The sequence below is a fragment of the Pseudophryne corroboree genome, chromosome 7 (genome assembly GCF_028390025.1).
Source record: "Pseudophryne corroboree isolate aPseCor3 chromosome 7, aPseCor3.hap2, whole genome shotgun sequence".
NCBI classification, from domain to species: Eukaryota; Metazoa; Chordata; class Amphibia; order Anura; family Myobatrachidae; genus Pseudophryne; species Pseudophryne corroboree.
This window is the reverse complement of record NC_086450.1, coordinates 94,223,243-94,239,906: the sequence shown is the minus strand read 5'-3', so window position 1 is coordinate 94,239,906 and position 16,664 is coordinate 94,223,243. Positions and strand designations below refer to the sequence as shown.

The window sequence follows — 16,664 nt, the reverse complement described above, 5'->3', positions numbered from 1 at the left end:
CCTCATCACTCATGTCTTGCAGCTTCAGTTCCAAGGCCCCACTAAAAGGAATGACCAAGGCCCCTGGGTCATGCTTGTCCACCCACTCCTTAATTTTTATCAACCTGTAGACAAAGGAGGGCACAACATTATCTTGTAGTGCATGCATGACGGTGCCACATTCATTATTATCAAGTAGCACATACATATTCATAAAAATCACAGCGCTTCATGATGCTACCTTCTTGTGTATTGCTTTCCAAGGTCAAGGCATTAACGGGCCGTGATTGCCTCAGGTGTACTCCATTAATATTTCACTCTTATCCACATTTACTTTCAACTTTTTTTTTTAAAGTAATTTTTTTTATAAATATATATAATTGTGAAAGTGTATATTAAAAAAAAAAAAGCTATAAAGTTATAGAAACGAGATTTAAAAATGGTGTTTATAAGGTAACAATAAACCTATATAGGATTTTACTTGCAATCCTACAGAAATGCAAGTTGACTGTCTTTTGACCGCGAAGAACTAAAAAAAATTGCTTATTTTCTGTTGTTCTTGTGGAGTCGTCTCAGAGTTTACCTGTGTACCATACTCAGAAGAGGCGGCCATTTTCTGGCCTGAACTAAAATTCAAAATGGAGTTGATTTATTAACTAGGAAGTTGCAACATGGCTACTGCCCATGGGATCGCAATCATGAGGTTACATACTCAGGAGCATTTGTCCACAGCAAAAAATACCGGCAACCAATGTTTAGCCAATATGTGCATGTCATTGGCTCCCAGTGCAGAATTCTCATGATTAGCTCAGTCCACAAAATGGCTGCCTGCAATGTCCAATGTATAATGGGCAAGGGTACAAATGAATTTGGATTTACCCTTGAAATGAAACATCGTCAATTCCTCAGTAAGTCATCAATAAGTTTTATTGGGTATGCTTGATTAAATTGCCCTGTATCATAGAAACATTGAATTTGACGACAGATAAGAACCACTTGGCCCATCTAGTCTGCCCCTTTTTTGTCCTTTAGGTAATCGCAACCCTTTTTGAACCTTAATTCTTTGTAAGGATATTCATATGCCTATCTCAAGCATATTTAAATTGCTCTAGTCTTAGCCTCTACCACCTCTGATGGGAGGCTATTCCACTTGTCCACTAACCTTTCTGAAGTAATGTTTCCTTACATTTCCTCTGAACCTGCCTCCCTCCAGTTTCAGCGTATGTCCTCGAGATCTAATACTCCTTTTCCTTTGAAGAATATTTCTCTCCTAAACGTTGTTAAAACCCTTGGTATATTTGAAATTTTAGTTGCCCTTCTTTGTACACTCTCTTATGTATTTATATCCTTTTTGAGATATGGTCTCCAGAACTGGACACAGTATTCAAGATGAGGCTGTACCAATGACCTATACAGTGGCATTATTACTTATTTTTTCCTGCTACTGATTCCTCTCGCTATGCAACCCAGCATCTGACTTGCCTCTCTCATTGCTTTGTTGCATTGCTTTCCTGCCTTTAAGTCACTTGAAATAGTGACACCTAAATCCCTTTCCTCCTCAGTAGTTTCCATTATAGTATCCTTAATACTATATTTAGCCTTTGGGTTTTTGAGACCCAAGTGCATGATTTTGCATTTTTTAGCATTAAACTGTAGTTACCACATTCTTGACCATTTCTCAAGCCTAGCTAGGTCATCAATCATTTGATTTACCCCTCCCGTGTGTCTACCCTGTTGCAAATCTTTGTATCATCTGCAAAAAGGAATACTTCCCCTTTAATACCATTTGCAATGTCACCAACAAAGATATTAAAGGGAACTGGTCCAAGTGCAGATCCCTGGGGTACTCCACTGGTATCATTTCCTTCCAAAGATTGCACTCCATTTACTACAACTGTCTGTTTCCTATCCTGCAACCAGGTTCTTATCCATTTAACTGTTTTATAATCCATCATATGAGACATAATAGACATGCAAGATATCTCGCTACTATTGCAAGATGTCCTATGCAGCTCGTAGCTGGCAGCTGCCGCAGCCGGGGACAGCGCTGTCTCTGCTGTGTTGAATAAGCCATGACACCTGCAGATGTTAAAATGGGAGAGCTGGGTTGGAACGGTCTAGATAGTGGTGCGGTTCTAGACAGGGGTTCATTTAGCATACATTTCCTCCTTCATAAATGAGGAGAAGCAGTATCAGTGCACATAACATTTGCAGATACCACTTCTCCCCCATAGCAGCACATAATAAATCTACCCCTCCGTTTCTGTTATCTCACAGGCTGTGTTTGAAAACTGACAGATAAACAGGAGAGATATAATGTACCAACCAATCAAACCTAGTTTGATACATCTCCCCCTATATGTGAAAATTGCACATTCTGACATCAGAATGAAGCGACATTATATTGTAGTGGCCTCCCAGCTAAATGCTATAGTAGTCATTAATGGAATACCTCTAACGGGTCAGAGGAAATGTTGGAGCCCAAGTGAATCCCTCCTCACAAATGCCCCTTTCAGTTATTACAAATATAGATTCATCTCATGACCTCCATAGAAGAAACTACTCTGTAATTCTAACATTATAATTTACAGTAGGTGAAAAATCTTATAAAGCATATAATACACATACATATTTGTATACTGTATAATTAGGATACACAAAGCTACAGAAGACATACAAATAAAACAGATTGGAAACACATGAATAATACATTCCGCACACATATATTACTGTATTTTCCCATGTAAGAGGACATAACAGCAAAATTGTTTGCTACACCACTAAGCGTCACACTCTAAGTGATACAATAACCGCCGTTTCATCACAAGCTCAGCTACTGGAGGTTAATGAAATAATACATAACTTGGGCTTCGCAAAAGCTCCGATTTCTGCTAAAGAAAACAGAAATTTGCATACATTATCTCAAATGCAATCTCGCTTCATATATATCATTTGTAATGATAATTGCAGAACAAGGTTTAAAAGCTGCATTTAATGTCACTGTTTACACACCACATAATTTAGCTTTATGGCCATACAACATTAGTCATTGATATTAGATGACATGGACCGGTGTGTAACATTTATAGATTGTAGGGGAAACTTTGTATCATCAAAATGTAAGGACAAACTGCACATCTCCAATAAAAGAAGCATCATCATTACTATTTTACATATATTGTGGAAAATATGATCACATGGTAAATATATATATTTGCATGTATGGACAGGATAAGTGTAGCAAGCACATGGGGGTCATTACATGTGACTCACGTTACATTTCATGTTCATTTTTAGAAGTTTAAATACACCATGCACAAAAATGAAGCAGAAATTAAACATTTTAAAAATATGAAAATATATGGGGTGGGTAGACACAATTACTGCTAAGTAGTTACATTTTATTGTTTATACGCGTGACTCAACAGAGTGATACAACAGAATGGAAATAGGACTTATATATTTATTTCAACCTGCTCTCCAAATTATTTTTACAATATGACTGTTGTACTGTACACTTACAAGACCCTAAACATATGATTGACACACAAACAAAAAACAATGTTAACCAAACTATACTTAACTGTACTTGGCCGCGCTTCCGACAATACACGTGGATCAGTGGCTTAAGCTGCCAATCCGCGTGCTTTCCGACAAGTCGGATTTCCCGACTTGTCGGAAAAAAGGGGACAGCATTGAATAGGTCGGAACCCCTTCCGACCTAAAACAGTCGTAAACTGACGTCTTTTCAACAAGACGGCAGTTTCCAACTTCAATTGAATACCCCCCATAGTGTTAAAAATGAAAAGGCACGTGTGATGCGTTTGCCAAAAGGCATGTGGATGACTGCCGAAATGTATGGAGGAAGGTGCTCTGGTCAGATGAGACTAAAATTGAACTTTTCAGCCACCAAGGAAAACGCTATGTCTGGCACAAACCCAACACATCACATCACCCCAAGAACACCATCCCCACAGTGAAACATGGTGGTGGCAGCATCATGCTGTGGGGAGGTTTTTCAGCAGCAGGGACTGGGAAACTGTTCTGAGTCAGGGGAAAGATGGATGGTGCTAAATACAGGGATATTCTTGAGCAAAACCTGTTTCAGTCTGCCTGTGATTTAAGACTGGGACAGAGGTTCACCTTCCAGCAGGACAATGACCTGAAGCATACTGCTAAAGCAACACTCGAGTGGTTTAAGGGGAAACATTTAACTGTGTTGGAATGGCCTAGTCAAAGCCCAGATCTCAATCCAATTGAGAATCTGTGGTCAGACTTGAAGATTGCTGTTCACAAGCGGAAACCATCCAACATGAAGGAGCTGGAGCAGTTTTGCCTCGAGGAACGGGCAAAAATCCCAGTGGCAAGATGTGGCAAGCTCATAGAGCGACTTGCAGCTGTAATTGCCGCAAAAGGTGTACTGACTTTAGGGGGGGAATAGTTATGCACGCTGTAGTTTTCTGTTATTTTGTCCTATGTTTGCTTCACAATAAAAAAAAATAATAATTCCAGGTTGTGAGGTAACAAAACATGAAAAATGCAAAGGAGGGTTAATACTTTAGCAAGGCCCTGTATGTGGAAATTATCTGTTTTTGCATCCACGTCAACAACTTCAATATATGTTTAATGCTTACACACATGTGAAATCGATACATGATAAGTATATTGATTTTCAATTATCACACAATATACTATGACCTTTTAGCAGCATAAATATCCTAAAATGTTAGCAGTTAAGTGACATTAATTTTCATGTAGTGTGTCCTATATTTCACGGAATGACCCATATGCACTCTGGTCTAGCAATCGCCAGCGCAGGTGAAGTCATAGAACAAATTCCAGGAGGAATAATAGGTAACAGATGTATCCGGTGTCTCTCCAGGCACATGGTAAGATGGAAACTGGTGACCTGGGGGCAGCAACCGTGACACTGGTAGCACATTCCTCCTTACAGCCCTGTATGTAGGATATAGTTATTACTGTGTGTATGTATACAGAGTCCATGCTTTCTATTAGCTTTATGGGTGTACTGCATTACATTTGTATGAGGTAACAAGACCATTTTACCATTTGCAGGTTCTAATATCTGTCACAATGATCTTATTTGGATAAGTAATCTATTGCCTGGTGTTGGAATCTAATTATCTGTTGAAGCACAGTGGAAAAAATAAGAATTTACTTACCGATAATTCTATTTCTCGTAGTCCGTAGTGGATGCTGGGGACTCCGTCAGGACCATGGGGATTAGCGGCTCCGCAGGAGACAGGGCACAAAAGTAAAAGCTTTAGGATCAGGTGGTGTGCACTGGCTCCTCCCCCTATGACCCTCCTCCAAGCCTCAGTTAGGATACTGTGCCCGGACGAGCGTACACAATAAGGAAGGATTTTGAATCCCGGGTAAGACTCATACCAGCCACACCAATCACACTGTACAACCTGTGATCTGAACCCAGTTAACAGCATGATAACAGCGGAGCCTCTGAAAAGATGGCTCACAACAATAATAACCCGATTTTTGTAACAATAACTATGTACAAGTATTGCAGACAATCCGCACTTGGGATGGGCGCCCAGCATCCACTACGGACTACGAGAAATAGAATTATCGGTAAGTAAATTCTTATTTTCTCTGACGTCCTAAGTGGATGCTGGGGACTCCGTCAGGACCATGGGGATTATACCAAAGCTCCCAAACGGGCGGGAGAGTGCGGATGACTCTGCAGCACCGAATGAGAGAACTCCAGGTCCTCCTCAGTCAGGGTGTGCCCCTGACCAAGTATCAGCTCGGCAAAGTTGTAAAGCCGAGACCCCTCGGGCAGCCGCCCAAGATGAGCCCACCTTCCTTGTGGAATGGGCATTTACATATTTTGGCTGTGGCAGGCCTGCCACAGAATGTGCAAGCTGAATTGTACTACACATCCAACTAGCAATCGTCTGCTTAGAAGCAAGAGCACCCAGTTTGTTGGGTGCATACAGGATAACAGCAAGTCAGTCTTCCTGACTCCAGCCGTCCTGGAAACTATATTTTCAGGGCCCTGACAACATCTAGCAACTTGGAGTCCTCCCTAGTAGCCGCAGGTACCACAATAAGCTGGTTCGGGTGAAACACTGACACCACCTTAGGGAGAAACTGGGGATGAGTCCGCAGCTCTGCCCTGTCCGAATGGACAATCAGATATGGGCTTTTTGAGACAAACGCCGCCAATTCTGACACTCGCCTGGCCGAGGCCAGGGCCAACAGCATGGTCACTTTCCCTGTGAGATATTTCAAATCCACAGATTTGAGCGGTTTAAACCAATGTGATTTTAGGAATCCCAGAACTACGTTGAGATCCCACAGTGCCACTGGAGGCACAAAAGGGGGTTGTATATGCAGTACTCCCTTGACAAACTTCTGGACTTCAGGAACTGAAGCCAATTCTTTCTGGAAGAAAATCGACAGGGCCGAAATTTGAACCTTAATGGACCCCAATTTGAGGCCCATAGACACTCCTGTTTGCAGGAAATGCAGGAAACGACCGAGTTGAAATTTCTTCATGGGGCCTTCCTGGCCTCACACCACGCAACATATTTTCGCCACATGTGGTGATAATGTTGTGCGGTCACCTCCTTCCTGGCTTTGACCAGGGTAGGAATGACCTCTTCCGGAATGCCTTTTTCCCTTAGGATCCGGCGTTCAACCGCCATGCCGTCAAACGCAGCCGCGGTAAGTCTTGGAACAGACATGGTACTTGCTGAAGCAAGTCCCTTCTTAGCGGCAGAGGCCATGAGTCCTCTGTGAGCATCTCTTGAAGTTCCGGGTACCAAGTCCTTCTTGGCCAATCCGGAGCCACGAGTATAGTTCTTACTCCTCTACGTCTTATAATTCTCAATACCTTGGGTATGAGAAGCAGAGGAGGGAAGACATACACCGACTGGTACACCCACGGTGTTACCAGAACGTCCACAGCTATTGCCTGAGGGTCTTTTGACCTGGCGCAATACTTGTCCAGTTTTTTGTTCAGGCGGGACGCCATCATGTCCACCTTTGGTCTTTTCCAACGGTTCACAATCATGTGGAAGACTTCCCGATGAAGTCCCCACTCTCCCGGGTGGAGGTTGTGCCTGCTGAGGAAGTCTGCTTCCCAGTTGTCCACTCCCGGAATGAACACTGCTGACAGTGCTATCACATGATTTTCCGCCCAGCGAAAAATCCTTGCAGTTTCTGCCATTGCCCTCCTGCTTCTTGTGCCGCCCTGTCTGTTTACGTGGGCGACTGCCGTGATGTTGTCCCACTGGATCAATACCGGCTGACCTTGAAGCAGAGGTCTTGCTAAGCTTAGAGCATTGTAAATTGCCCTTAGCTCCAGTATATTTATGTGGAGAAAAATCTCCAGACTTGATCACACTCCCTGGAAATTTTTTCCCTGTGTGACTGCTCCCCAGCCTCTCAGGCTGGCCTCCGTGGTCACCAGCATCCAATCCTGAATGCCGAATCTGCAGCCCTCTAGAAGATGAGCACTCTGTAACCACCACAGGAGAGACACCCTTGTCCTTGGAGATAGGGTTATCCGCTGATGCATCTGAAAATGCGATCCGGACCATTTGTCCAGCAGATCCCACTGAAAAGTTCTTGCGTGGAATCTGCCGAATGGAATCGCTTCGTAATAAGCCACCATTTTTCCCAGGACTCTTGTGCAATGATGCACTGACACTTTTCCTGGTTTTAGGAGGTTCCTGACTAGCTCGGATAACTCCCTGGCTTTCTCCTCCGGGAGAAACACCTTTTTCTGGACTGTGTCCAGAACCATCCCTAGGAACAGCAGACGTGTCGTCGGAAACGGCTGCGATTTTGGATATTTAGAATCCACCCGTGCTGTCGTAGAACTACTTGAGATAGTGCTACTCCGACTTCCAACTGTTCTCTGGACCTTGCCCTTATCAGGAGATCGTCCAAGTAAGGGATAATTAAGACGCCTTTTCTTTGAAGAAGAATCATCATTTCGGCCATTACTTTGGTAAAGACCCGGGGTGCCGTGGACAATCCAAACGGCAGCGTCTGAAACTGATAGTGACAGTTCCGTACCACGAACCTGAGGTACCCTTGGTGAGAAGGGCAATTTGGGACATGGAGGTAAGCATCCTTGATGTCCAGGGACACCATATAGTCCCCTTCTTCCTGGTTCGCTATCACTGCTCTGAGTGACTCCATCTTGATTTGATCCATTGTATGTAAGTGTTCAAAGATTTCCCATGGAATAATACCCCTTTCCTTGTTGTAGGATGGGTACTTTGATTATCACCTGCTGGGAATACAGCTTGTGAATTGTTTCCAATACTGCCTCCCTGTCGGAGGAAGACGTTGGTAAAGCAGACATCAGGAGCCTGCGAGGGGGAGACGTCTCGAATTTCCAGTCTGTATCCCTGGGATACTACTTGTAGGATCCAGGGGTCCACTTGCGAGTGAGCCCACTACGCGCTGAAACTCTTGAGACGACCCCCCACCGCACTTGAGTCCGCTTGTACGGCCCCAGCGTCATGCTGAGGACTTGGCAGAAGCTGTGGAGGGCTTCTGTTCCTGGGAATGGGCTGCCTGCTGCAGTCTTCTTCCCTTTCCTCTATCCCTGGGCAGATATGACTGGCCTTTTGCCCGCTTGCCCTTATGGGGACGAAAGGACTGAGGTTGAAAAGACGGTGTCTTTTTCTGCTGAGATGTGATTTGGGGTAAAAAAGGTGGATTTTCCAGCTGTTGCCGAGGCCACCAGGTCCGATGGACCGACCCCAAATAACTCCTCCCCTTTATACGGCAATACTTCCATGTGCCGTTTGGAATCTGCATCACCTGACCACTGTCGTGTCCATAAACATCTTCTGGCAGATATGGACATCGCACTTACTCTTGATGCCAGAGTGCAAATATCCCTCTGTGCATCTCGCATATATAGAAATGCATCCTTTAAATGCTCTATAGTCAATAAAATACTGTCCCTGTCAAGGGTATCAATATTTTCAGTCAGGGAATCCGACCAAGCCACCCCAGCGCTGCACATCCAGGCTGAGGCGATCGCTGGTCGCAGTATAACACCAGTATGTGTGTATATACCTTTTTAGGATATTTTCCAGCCTCTCAGCTGGCTCCTTGAGGGCGGCCCTATCTGGAGACGGTACCGCCACTTGTTTTGATAAGCGTGTGAGCGCCTTATCCACCCTAAAGGGTGTTTCCCAACGCGCCCTAACTTCTGGCGGGAAAGGGTATACCGCCAATAATTTTCTATCGGGGGAAACCCACGCATCATCACACACTTCATTTAATTTATCTGATTCAGGAAAAACTACAGGTAGTTTTTTCACACCCCACATAATACCCTTCTTGTGGTACTTGTAGTATCAGAAATATGTAACACCTCCTTCATTGCCCTTAACATGTAACGTGTGGCCCTAAAGGAAAATACGTTTGTTTCTTCACCGTCGACACTGGAGTCAGTGTCCGTGTCTGTGTCGACCGACTGAGGTAAATGAGCGTTTTACAGCCCCTGACGGTGTTTGAGACGCCTGGACAGTACTAATTTGTTTGCCGGCCGTCTCATGTCGTCAACCGACCTTGCAGCGTGTTGACATTATCACGTAATTCCTTAAATAAGCCATCCATTCCGGTGTCGACTCCCTAGAGAGTGACATCACCATTTCAGGCAATTGCTCCGCCTCCTCACCAACATCGTCCTCATACATGTCGACACACACGTACCGACACACAGCACACACACAGGGAATGCTCTGATAGAGGACAGGACCCCACTAGCCCTTTGGGGAGACAGAGGGAGAGTTTGCCAGCACACACCAAAAACGCTATAATTATACAGGGACAACCTTTATATAAGTGTTTTTCCCTTATAGCATTTTAATATATATATACATATCGCCAAATAAGTGCCCCCCCTCTCTGTTTTAACCCTGTTTCTGTAGTGCAGTGCAGGGGAGAGCCTGGGAGCCTTCCCACCAGCATTTCTGTGAGGGAAAATGGCGCTGTGTGCTGAGGAGAATAGGCCCCGCCCCCTTTTCGGCGGGCTTCTTCTCCCGTTTTTCTGAGACCTGGCAGGGGTTAAATACATCCATATAGCCCCCAGGGGCTATATGTGATGTATTTTTAGCCAGAATAAGGTACTATCATTGCTGCCCAGGGCGCCCCCCCCAGCGCCCTGCACCCTCAGTGACCGCTGCTATGAAGTGTGCTGACAACAATGGCGCACAGCTGCAGTGCTGTGCGCTACCTTATGAAGACTGAAGAGTCTTCTGCCGCCGTTTCTGGACCTTCACTTTTCGGCATCTGCAAGGGGGGTCGGCGGCGCGGCTCCGGGACGAACCCCAGGGTGAGACCTGTGTTCCGACTCCCTCTGGAGCTAATGGTGTCCAGTAGCCTAAGAAGCCAATCCATCCTGCACGCAGGTGAGTTCACTTCTCTCCCCTAAGTCCCTCGTAGCAGTGAGCCTGTTGCCAGCAGGACTCACTGAAAATAAAAAACCTAACAAACTTTTACTCTAAGCAGCTCTTTAGGAGAGCCACCTAGATTGCACCCTTCTCGGCCGGGCACAAAAATCTAACTGAGGCTTGGAGGAGGGTCATAGGGGGAGGAGCCAGTGCACACCACCTGATCCTAAAGCTTTTACTTTTGTGCCCTGTCTCCTGCGGAGCCGCTAATCCCCATGGTCCTGACGGAGTCCCCAGCATCCACTTAGGACGTCAGAGAAAGAACTTATAATTACACACATTTATATAGCCCCAATATACTCTGTAGTGCTTTACAACTGGGAACAAACACAGTGATAAAACAAGACTAGGCATCGATATAATAATCTGGGAAGTTCTGTCTCGTCACCTACAAGCATGGAGCTCCCACTGCAGCGTGATGGGACAGGCCTTAGCTGCAGGACTGGGAAGGGACAGAGCATATCAGCGAGCGGACTGAGGTGACACAGAGTATCCTGGGTCCCTTTACTAGTTCACAAATAAGGTGCTTATAACATGCTGCATTCTGACATATACTTTAAAATAAGCACATCAATTATTTCTGGTATTACGCAGAAAAATGGCTTTATCTGCTGTGTAAGTGGAATGTGGAGAAATGAGTAACAGCTGGTGACCCACTTGTACCAAAGAGTGGCGAACGCTACTGTACTTGTTAGTCCAGTTTTGTATATGTGTGTGTGTATATATATATATACACACACACACACACACATATGGAGAGAGAGAGAGAGAGAGAAAGTAAAGTCAGATAAACTGAGTAAATTTGAGTGAAGGGCATCTATCAGCAATTGTACTATTAATTGATCTTCCCACACAATTATGTCTTAGCAGCGACTAGAGACGCTGGCAAAACACAAAGCAAAGACGATACCAAAGAAGGAGCAGTTAATAAGATTGTGTCCTATCAGAGGGAGCTAGCACTGTGCAAAGCTGTCTGGGAATTGACAGGATTGCTGCATATAAACAGGCAACAGTCATTTTCTTTGGCCTACTAAGGGGTCTATTTACTAAGCCTTGGATGGAGATAAAGTGGCTGGAGATAAAGTACCAGCCAATCGGCTCCTAACTGTCACTTTTCAAACCCAGCCTGTGACATGGCAGTTAGGAGGCTGGTACTTTATCTCCAGTGACTTTATTTCCATCTAAGGCTTAGTAAATAGGGGTGTGGTTCGTTTTATCGACAGTATCTAGGTCGACAATGTTTAGGTCGACCACTATAGGTCAACAGTCACTAGGTCGACATGGATGGAAGGTCGACAGGGTTTCTAGGTCGACATGTGCTAGGTCGACAGGTCTAAAGGTCGACATGAGGAAATTTTTTTTTTTTTGGTGTCGTTTTCTTCGTAGAGTGACCGGGATCCCAAATTAGTGCACCGCGTCCCCTCGCATGGCTCGCTTCACTTGCCATGCTTCGGGCATGGTGCCTTCGCTCCGCTACCGCTTCGCTCGGCACACTTTACCGTTCCAATCGTAGTCCACGTGGATCGTTAAGTATGAAAAATCCCCCCCCCCCAAAAAAAGGTGAAAAACTCATGTCGACCTTTAGACCTGTCGACCTAGCACATGTCGACCTAGAACCCCTGTCGACCTTCCATCCATGTCGACCTATAGTGGTCGACCTAAACATTGTCGACCTAGACACTGTCGATCTTCAGACCGGATCCCAGTAAATAGACCCTACAAACTCAAGACAGGGTAGTTCCCTTTATTGTTGGGTAAGTGGTTGTAAACTGTGGCCTGGGAAAGACTGAATAGTCAGCATAAATGGCACCTCAATGGAACACATTGAACCCACAAGTTCATGAGCAGTTGTGTCACAGGCAGCAGCAGGTGGGCTCAGCTATTACCAGATTACACACAGACCCACAGAGGACGACTTGCGTTGTGGGACTGGTGTCACCAGTGTGATAGTGTTGCTCAGAAGCACACCATGTTACCAGTCTGTACAATAGAAGGTTACCCTTGTGTAGTGTTACCACTAAATTGTCTGTACAGCTTACTATCAACATCTGCTTATTATTTTACATCAGAGTCACAACATTACTTTCTAGCAGCTCTTCTAAAAGTCAGTGTTATTACCAAAATCGCTATTCTGAACGCAAACAGGCACGTCACAAAATCTTAGTTTAGGAGTCAGACCGACTTAATAACTGTGAATTTGAACCTAGGTGACCTATACATACTGCACATTACCGGGAGGTCGCAGTCAGGGCAAGACGTCAATGCAGAATTGTTGCATTTTTACCTCTACTTGCTGTTGGAAAATAGGCCCCGGTCTGAGATGGCAGCAAGTTTCGCTCTAATGATTGATAGGACACAAGAGGCGAGGCGTGGACTGCAAGGCTGAGCAATACACAGCCAAGAATATGCAGGTGAAGCAGTTTGGGGGAATTTCTCACAATGAAAGATCTGTGGTGAGCTTCAATGAAATGGACAGCTTTAATGTATGGTTAATACATACCCTCTTCCATGTTTTTTCTTAATATTTTATTTTCACATACAGCACAGTGCAATGCATACAAGTGTCCAGAAAGCAGCTCCGTGTTATATCCAAGAGCAACCAAACAACAAGGCGGAATAGTAAAGAAGAATGTCAGATAAGCACTTAGTAGAACCTGATGGTTGACATGTACAAACAAATAAATGAACGTTAGTAAAACACATTTCTCTGACGTCCTAGTGGATGCTGGGGACTCCGTAAGGACCATGGGGAATAGACGGGCTCCGCAGGAGACTGGGCACTCTAAAGAAAGATTTAGTACTACCTGGTGTGCACTGGCTCCTCCCTCTATGCCCCTCCTCCAGACCTCAGTTTGAATCTGTGCCCGGCCAGAGCTGGGTGCTTTTAGTGAGCTCTCCTGAGCTTGCTAATAAGAAAGTATTTTAGTTAGGTTTTTTTTATTTTCAGAGAGCTTCTGCTGGCTACAGACTCTCTGCTACGTGGGACTGAGGGGAGAGAAGCCAACCTACTAACTGCGGCTAGGTTGCTCTTCTTAGGCTACTGGACACCATTAGCTCCAGAGGGATCGAACACAGGACCTGACCTTGTCGTCCGTTCCCGGAGCCGCGCCGCCGTCCCCCTCGCAGAGCCAGAAGTCAGAAGCCGGCAGAAGCAAGAAGACATCGAAATCGGCGGCAGAAGACTCCTGTCTTCACATGAGGTAGCGCACAGCACTGCAGCTGTGCGCCATTGTGCCCACACTACCCACACACTCCGGTCACTGTAGGGTGCAGGGCGCAGGGGGGGGGGCGCCCTGGGCAGTAATTAGGATACCTCTTGGCAAAAAGACACATATATACAGCTGGGCACTGTATATATGTACGATCCCCCGCCATTTTATTACACAGACCCGGGACTGAAGCCCGCCACTGAGGGGGCGGGGCCTTCTTCCTCAGCACTAACCAGCGCCATTTTCTCTTCACAGCTCCGCTGAGAGGAAGCTCCCCAGGCTCTCTCCTGCAGTATCAAGGCAGAAAAAGGGTAAAAAGAGAGGGGGGGCGGGGGGGGGGGGGGGGGGCACATAAATTTAGGCGCAAAATTATCATAAACAGCAGCTACTGGGTAAACACTAAGTTACTGTGTAATCCCTGGGTTATATAGCGCTGGGGTGTGTGCTGGCATACTCTCTCTCTGTCTCCCCAAAAGGCCTTGTGGGGTCCTGTCCTCAATTAGAGCATTCCCTGTGTGTGTGCGGTGTGTCGGTACGTTTGTGTCGACATGTTTGACGAGGACGGTTACGTGGAGGCAGAACAAGTGCAAGTGACTGTGGTGTCGCCGCCGACACCTGATTGGATGGATATGTGGAAGGTGTTAAATGATAATGTAAGCTCCTTGCATAAAAGATTGGATAATCAGTCAGGGTCTCAAAAGCGCCCACTATCCCTGTTGGTTGACACAGATATCGACACGGATTCTGACTCCAGTGTCGATGACGATGAGGCAAAGTTGCAGCCTAAAATGACTAAAGCCATCCGATACATGATTATAGCAATGAAGGATGTATTGCACATACCGGAGGAAAACCCTGTCCCTGACAAAAGGGTATATATGTATGGGGAGAAAAAGCAAGAGGTGACTTTTCCCCCTTCACATGAGTTAAATGAATTATGTGAAAAAGCATGGGATTCCCCCGATAAGAAAGTGCTGATTTCCAAAAGGTTACTTATGGCGTACCCTTTCCCGCCAACGGACAGGATGTGCTGGGAATCCTCCCCTAGGGTAGATAAAGCTCTGACACGCTTATCTAAAAAGGTGGCCCTGCCGTCACAGGATACGGCCGCCCTAAAGGATCCTGCAGATAGGAAGCAGGAAAGTATCCTGAAGTCTGTTTATGCACACTCAGGTACTATACTGAGGCCGGCTATTGCGTCGGCCTGGATGTGTAGTGCTGTAGCAGCATGGACAGATAACCTGCTATACACCACTTCTTGCTACAATTTTTCCTTGGAGACCATCTACACGTGTCTGAACCAACCCTCGGATCCACAATCAGTCCGCTGCACATCAATAAGAGGACGATCCCAGCAACTCACCATTCTCAATGAGGACATTACAAGCATAACATGGATTCTCATGTATGGAAGCCTTTCCACCTCTAAAGTGGTGATCGGTAAATATATACTAACCGAACTGTGCTGCGAGATATACATACAAAATATACCCTCTATGGACTAGTGGACACTCTTGGGTACATTATATAGGAACAGACACCTAATGGTCTTAGGAATAATACAGAATTATATTGGAAGTGGTGTGTACATGTATACCAATTATTTGTGAGGAGAGCCATAATTGTTTTTAATGGTTATATTGTTTTTAATATAATAAATTGTTATAAATTTTAAGACAATATTGTTTAGAATCCAATCACTTCATTAGTAGCGCTGCCATCTGTATATATATATATATACAATTTTTTTTTTTTTTGGACAGATAATCTGTCTGAGGAAATGGATATCTTAGACAAGGATACCATTTTACTGACCCTGGGGCATATAAAAGACGCTGTCCTATATATGAGGGATACCCAGAGGGACATTTGCCTACTGGGCTCTAGAATAAATGCAATGTCAATTTCTGCCAGAAGGGACCTGTGGACTCGGCAATGGACAGGTGATGCCGACTCAAAAAAGCACATGTTTGGGGACGGTCTCTCGGACCTAGTTTCCACAGCTACAGCTGGGAAGTCAAACTTGTTGCCATATATTCCCTCACAGCCTAAGAAAGCACCGTATTACCAAATGCAGTCCTTTCGATCACAGAGAAGTAAGAAGGTCAGAGGTGCGTCCTTTCTGGCCAGAGGCAGGGGTAGAGGAAAGAAGCTGCACAACACAGCTAGTTCCCAGGAACAGAAGTCCTCCCCGGCTTCCACTAAATCCACCGCATGACGCTGGGGCTCCACAGGAGCCAGTAGCGGTGGAGGCGCGTCTCCGAAATTTCAGCCACCAGTGGGTTCGCTCACAGGTGGATCCCTGGGCTATACAGATTGTGTCTCAGGGATACAAGCTGGAATTCGAAGTGATGCCCCCTCACCGTTACCTCAAATCGGCCCTGCCAGCTTCCCCCATAGAAAGGGAAGTAGTGTTAGCGGCAATTCACAAGTTATATCTCCAGCAGGTGGTGGTAAAGGTTCCCCTCCTTCAACAAGGAAGAGGATACTATTCCACGATGTTTGTGGTACCGAAACCGGACGGTTCGGTCAGACCCATATTGAATTTAAAATCCCTGAACATTTATCTGAAAAGATTCAAGTTCAAAATGGAATCGCTCAGAGCGGTCATTGCAAGCCTGGAAGAGGGGGATTTTATAGTGTCTCTGGACATCAAGGATGCGTACTTGCATGTCCCCATTTATCCACCTCATCAGGAGTACCTCAGGTTTGTGGTACAGGACTGTCATTACCAATTCCAGACGATGCCGTTTGGCCTGTCCACGGCACCGAGAATATTTACCAAGGTGATGGCGGAAATGATGGTGCTCCTTCGGAAGCAAGGGGTTACGATTATCCCATACTTGGACGATCTCCTCATAAAGGCGAAGTCCAGGGAGCGGTTGCTGATCAGCGTAGCACTCTCTCAGGAAGTGTTGCAACAGCACGGCTGGATTCTGAATATTCCAAAGTCGCAGCTGATTCCTACGACGCGTCTGCCTTCTTGGGCATGATTCTGGACACAAACCAGAAA

At 45.5% G+C, this 16,664-nt stretch overlaps 1 protein-coding gene across 1 annotated transcript in view; it reads right to left on the bottom strand.

The window, feature by feature from the left end:
- The window catches only part of OLA1 (Obg like ATPase 1), a 315,794-nt gene that overhangs the window by 18,519 nt on the left and 280,611 nt on the right, over positions 1-16,664 (bottom strand). The window contains exon 8 of the mRNA XM_063933437.1: positions 1-104. This exon is cut by the window's left edge and continues 37 nt beyond it. Coding sequence (XP_063789507.1) covers positions 1-104 — 104 coding nt within the window. The remainder of the gene's footprint in view (positions 105-16,664) is intronic.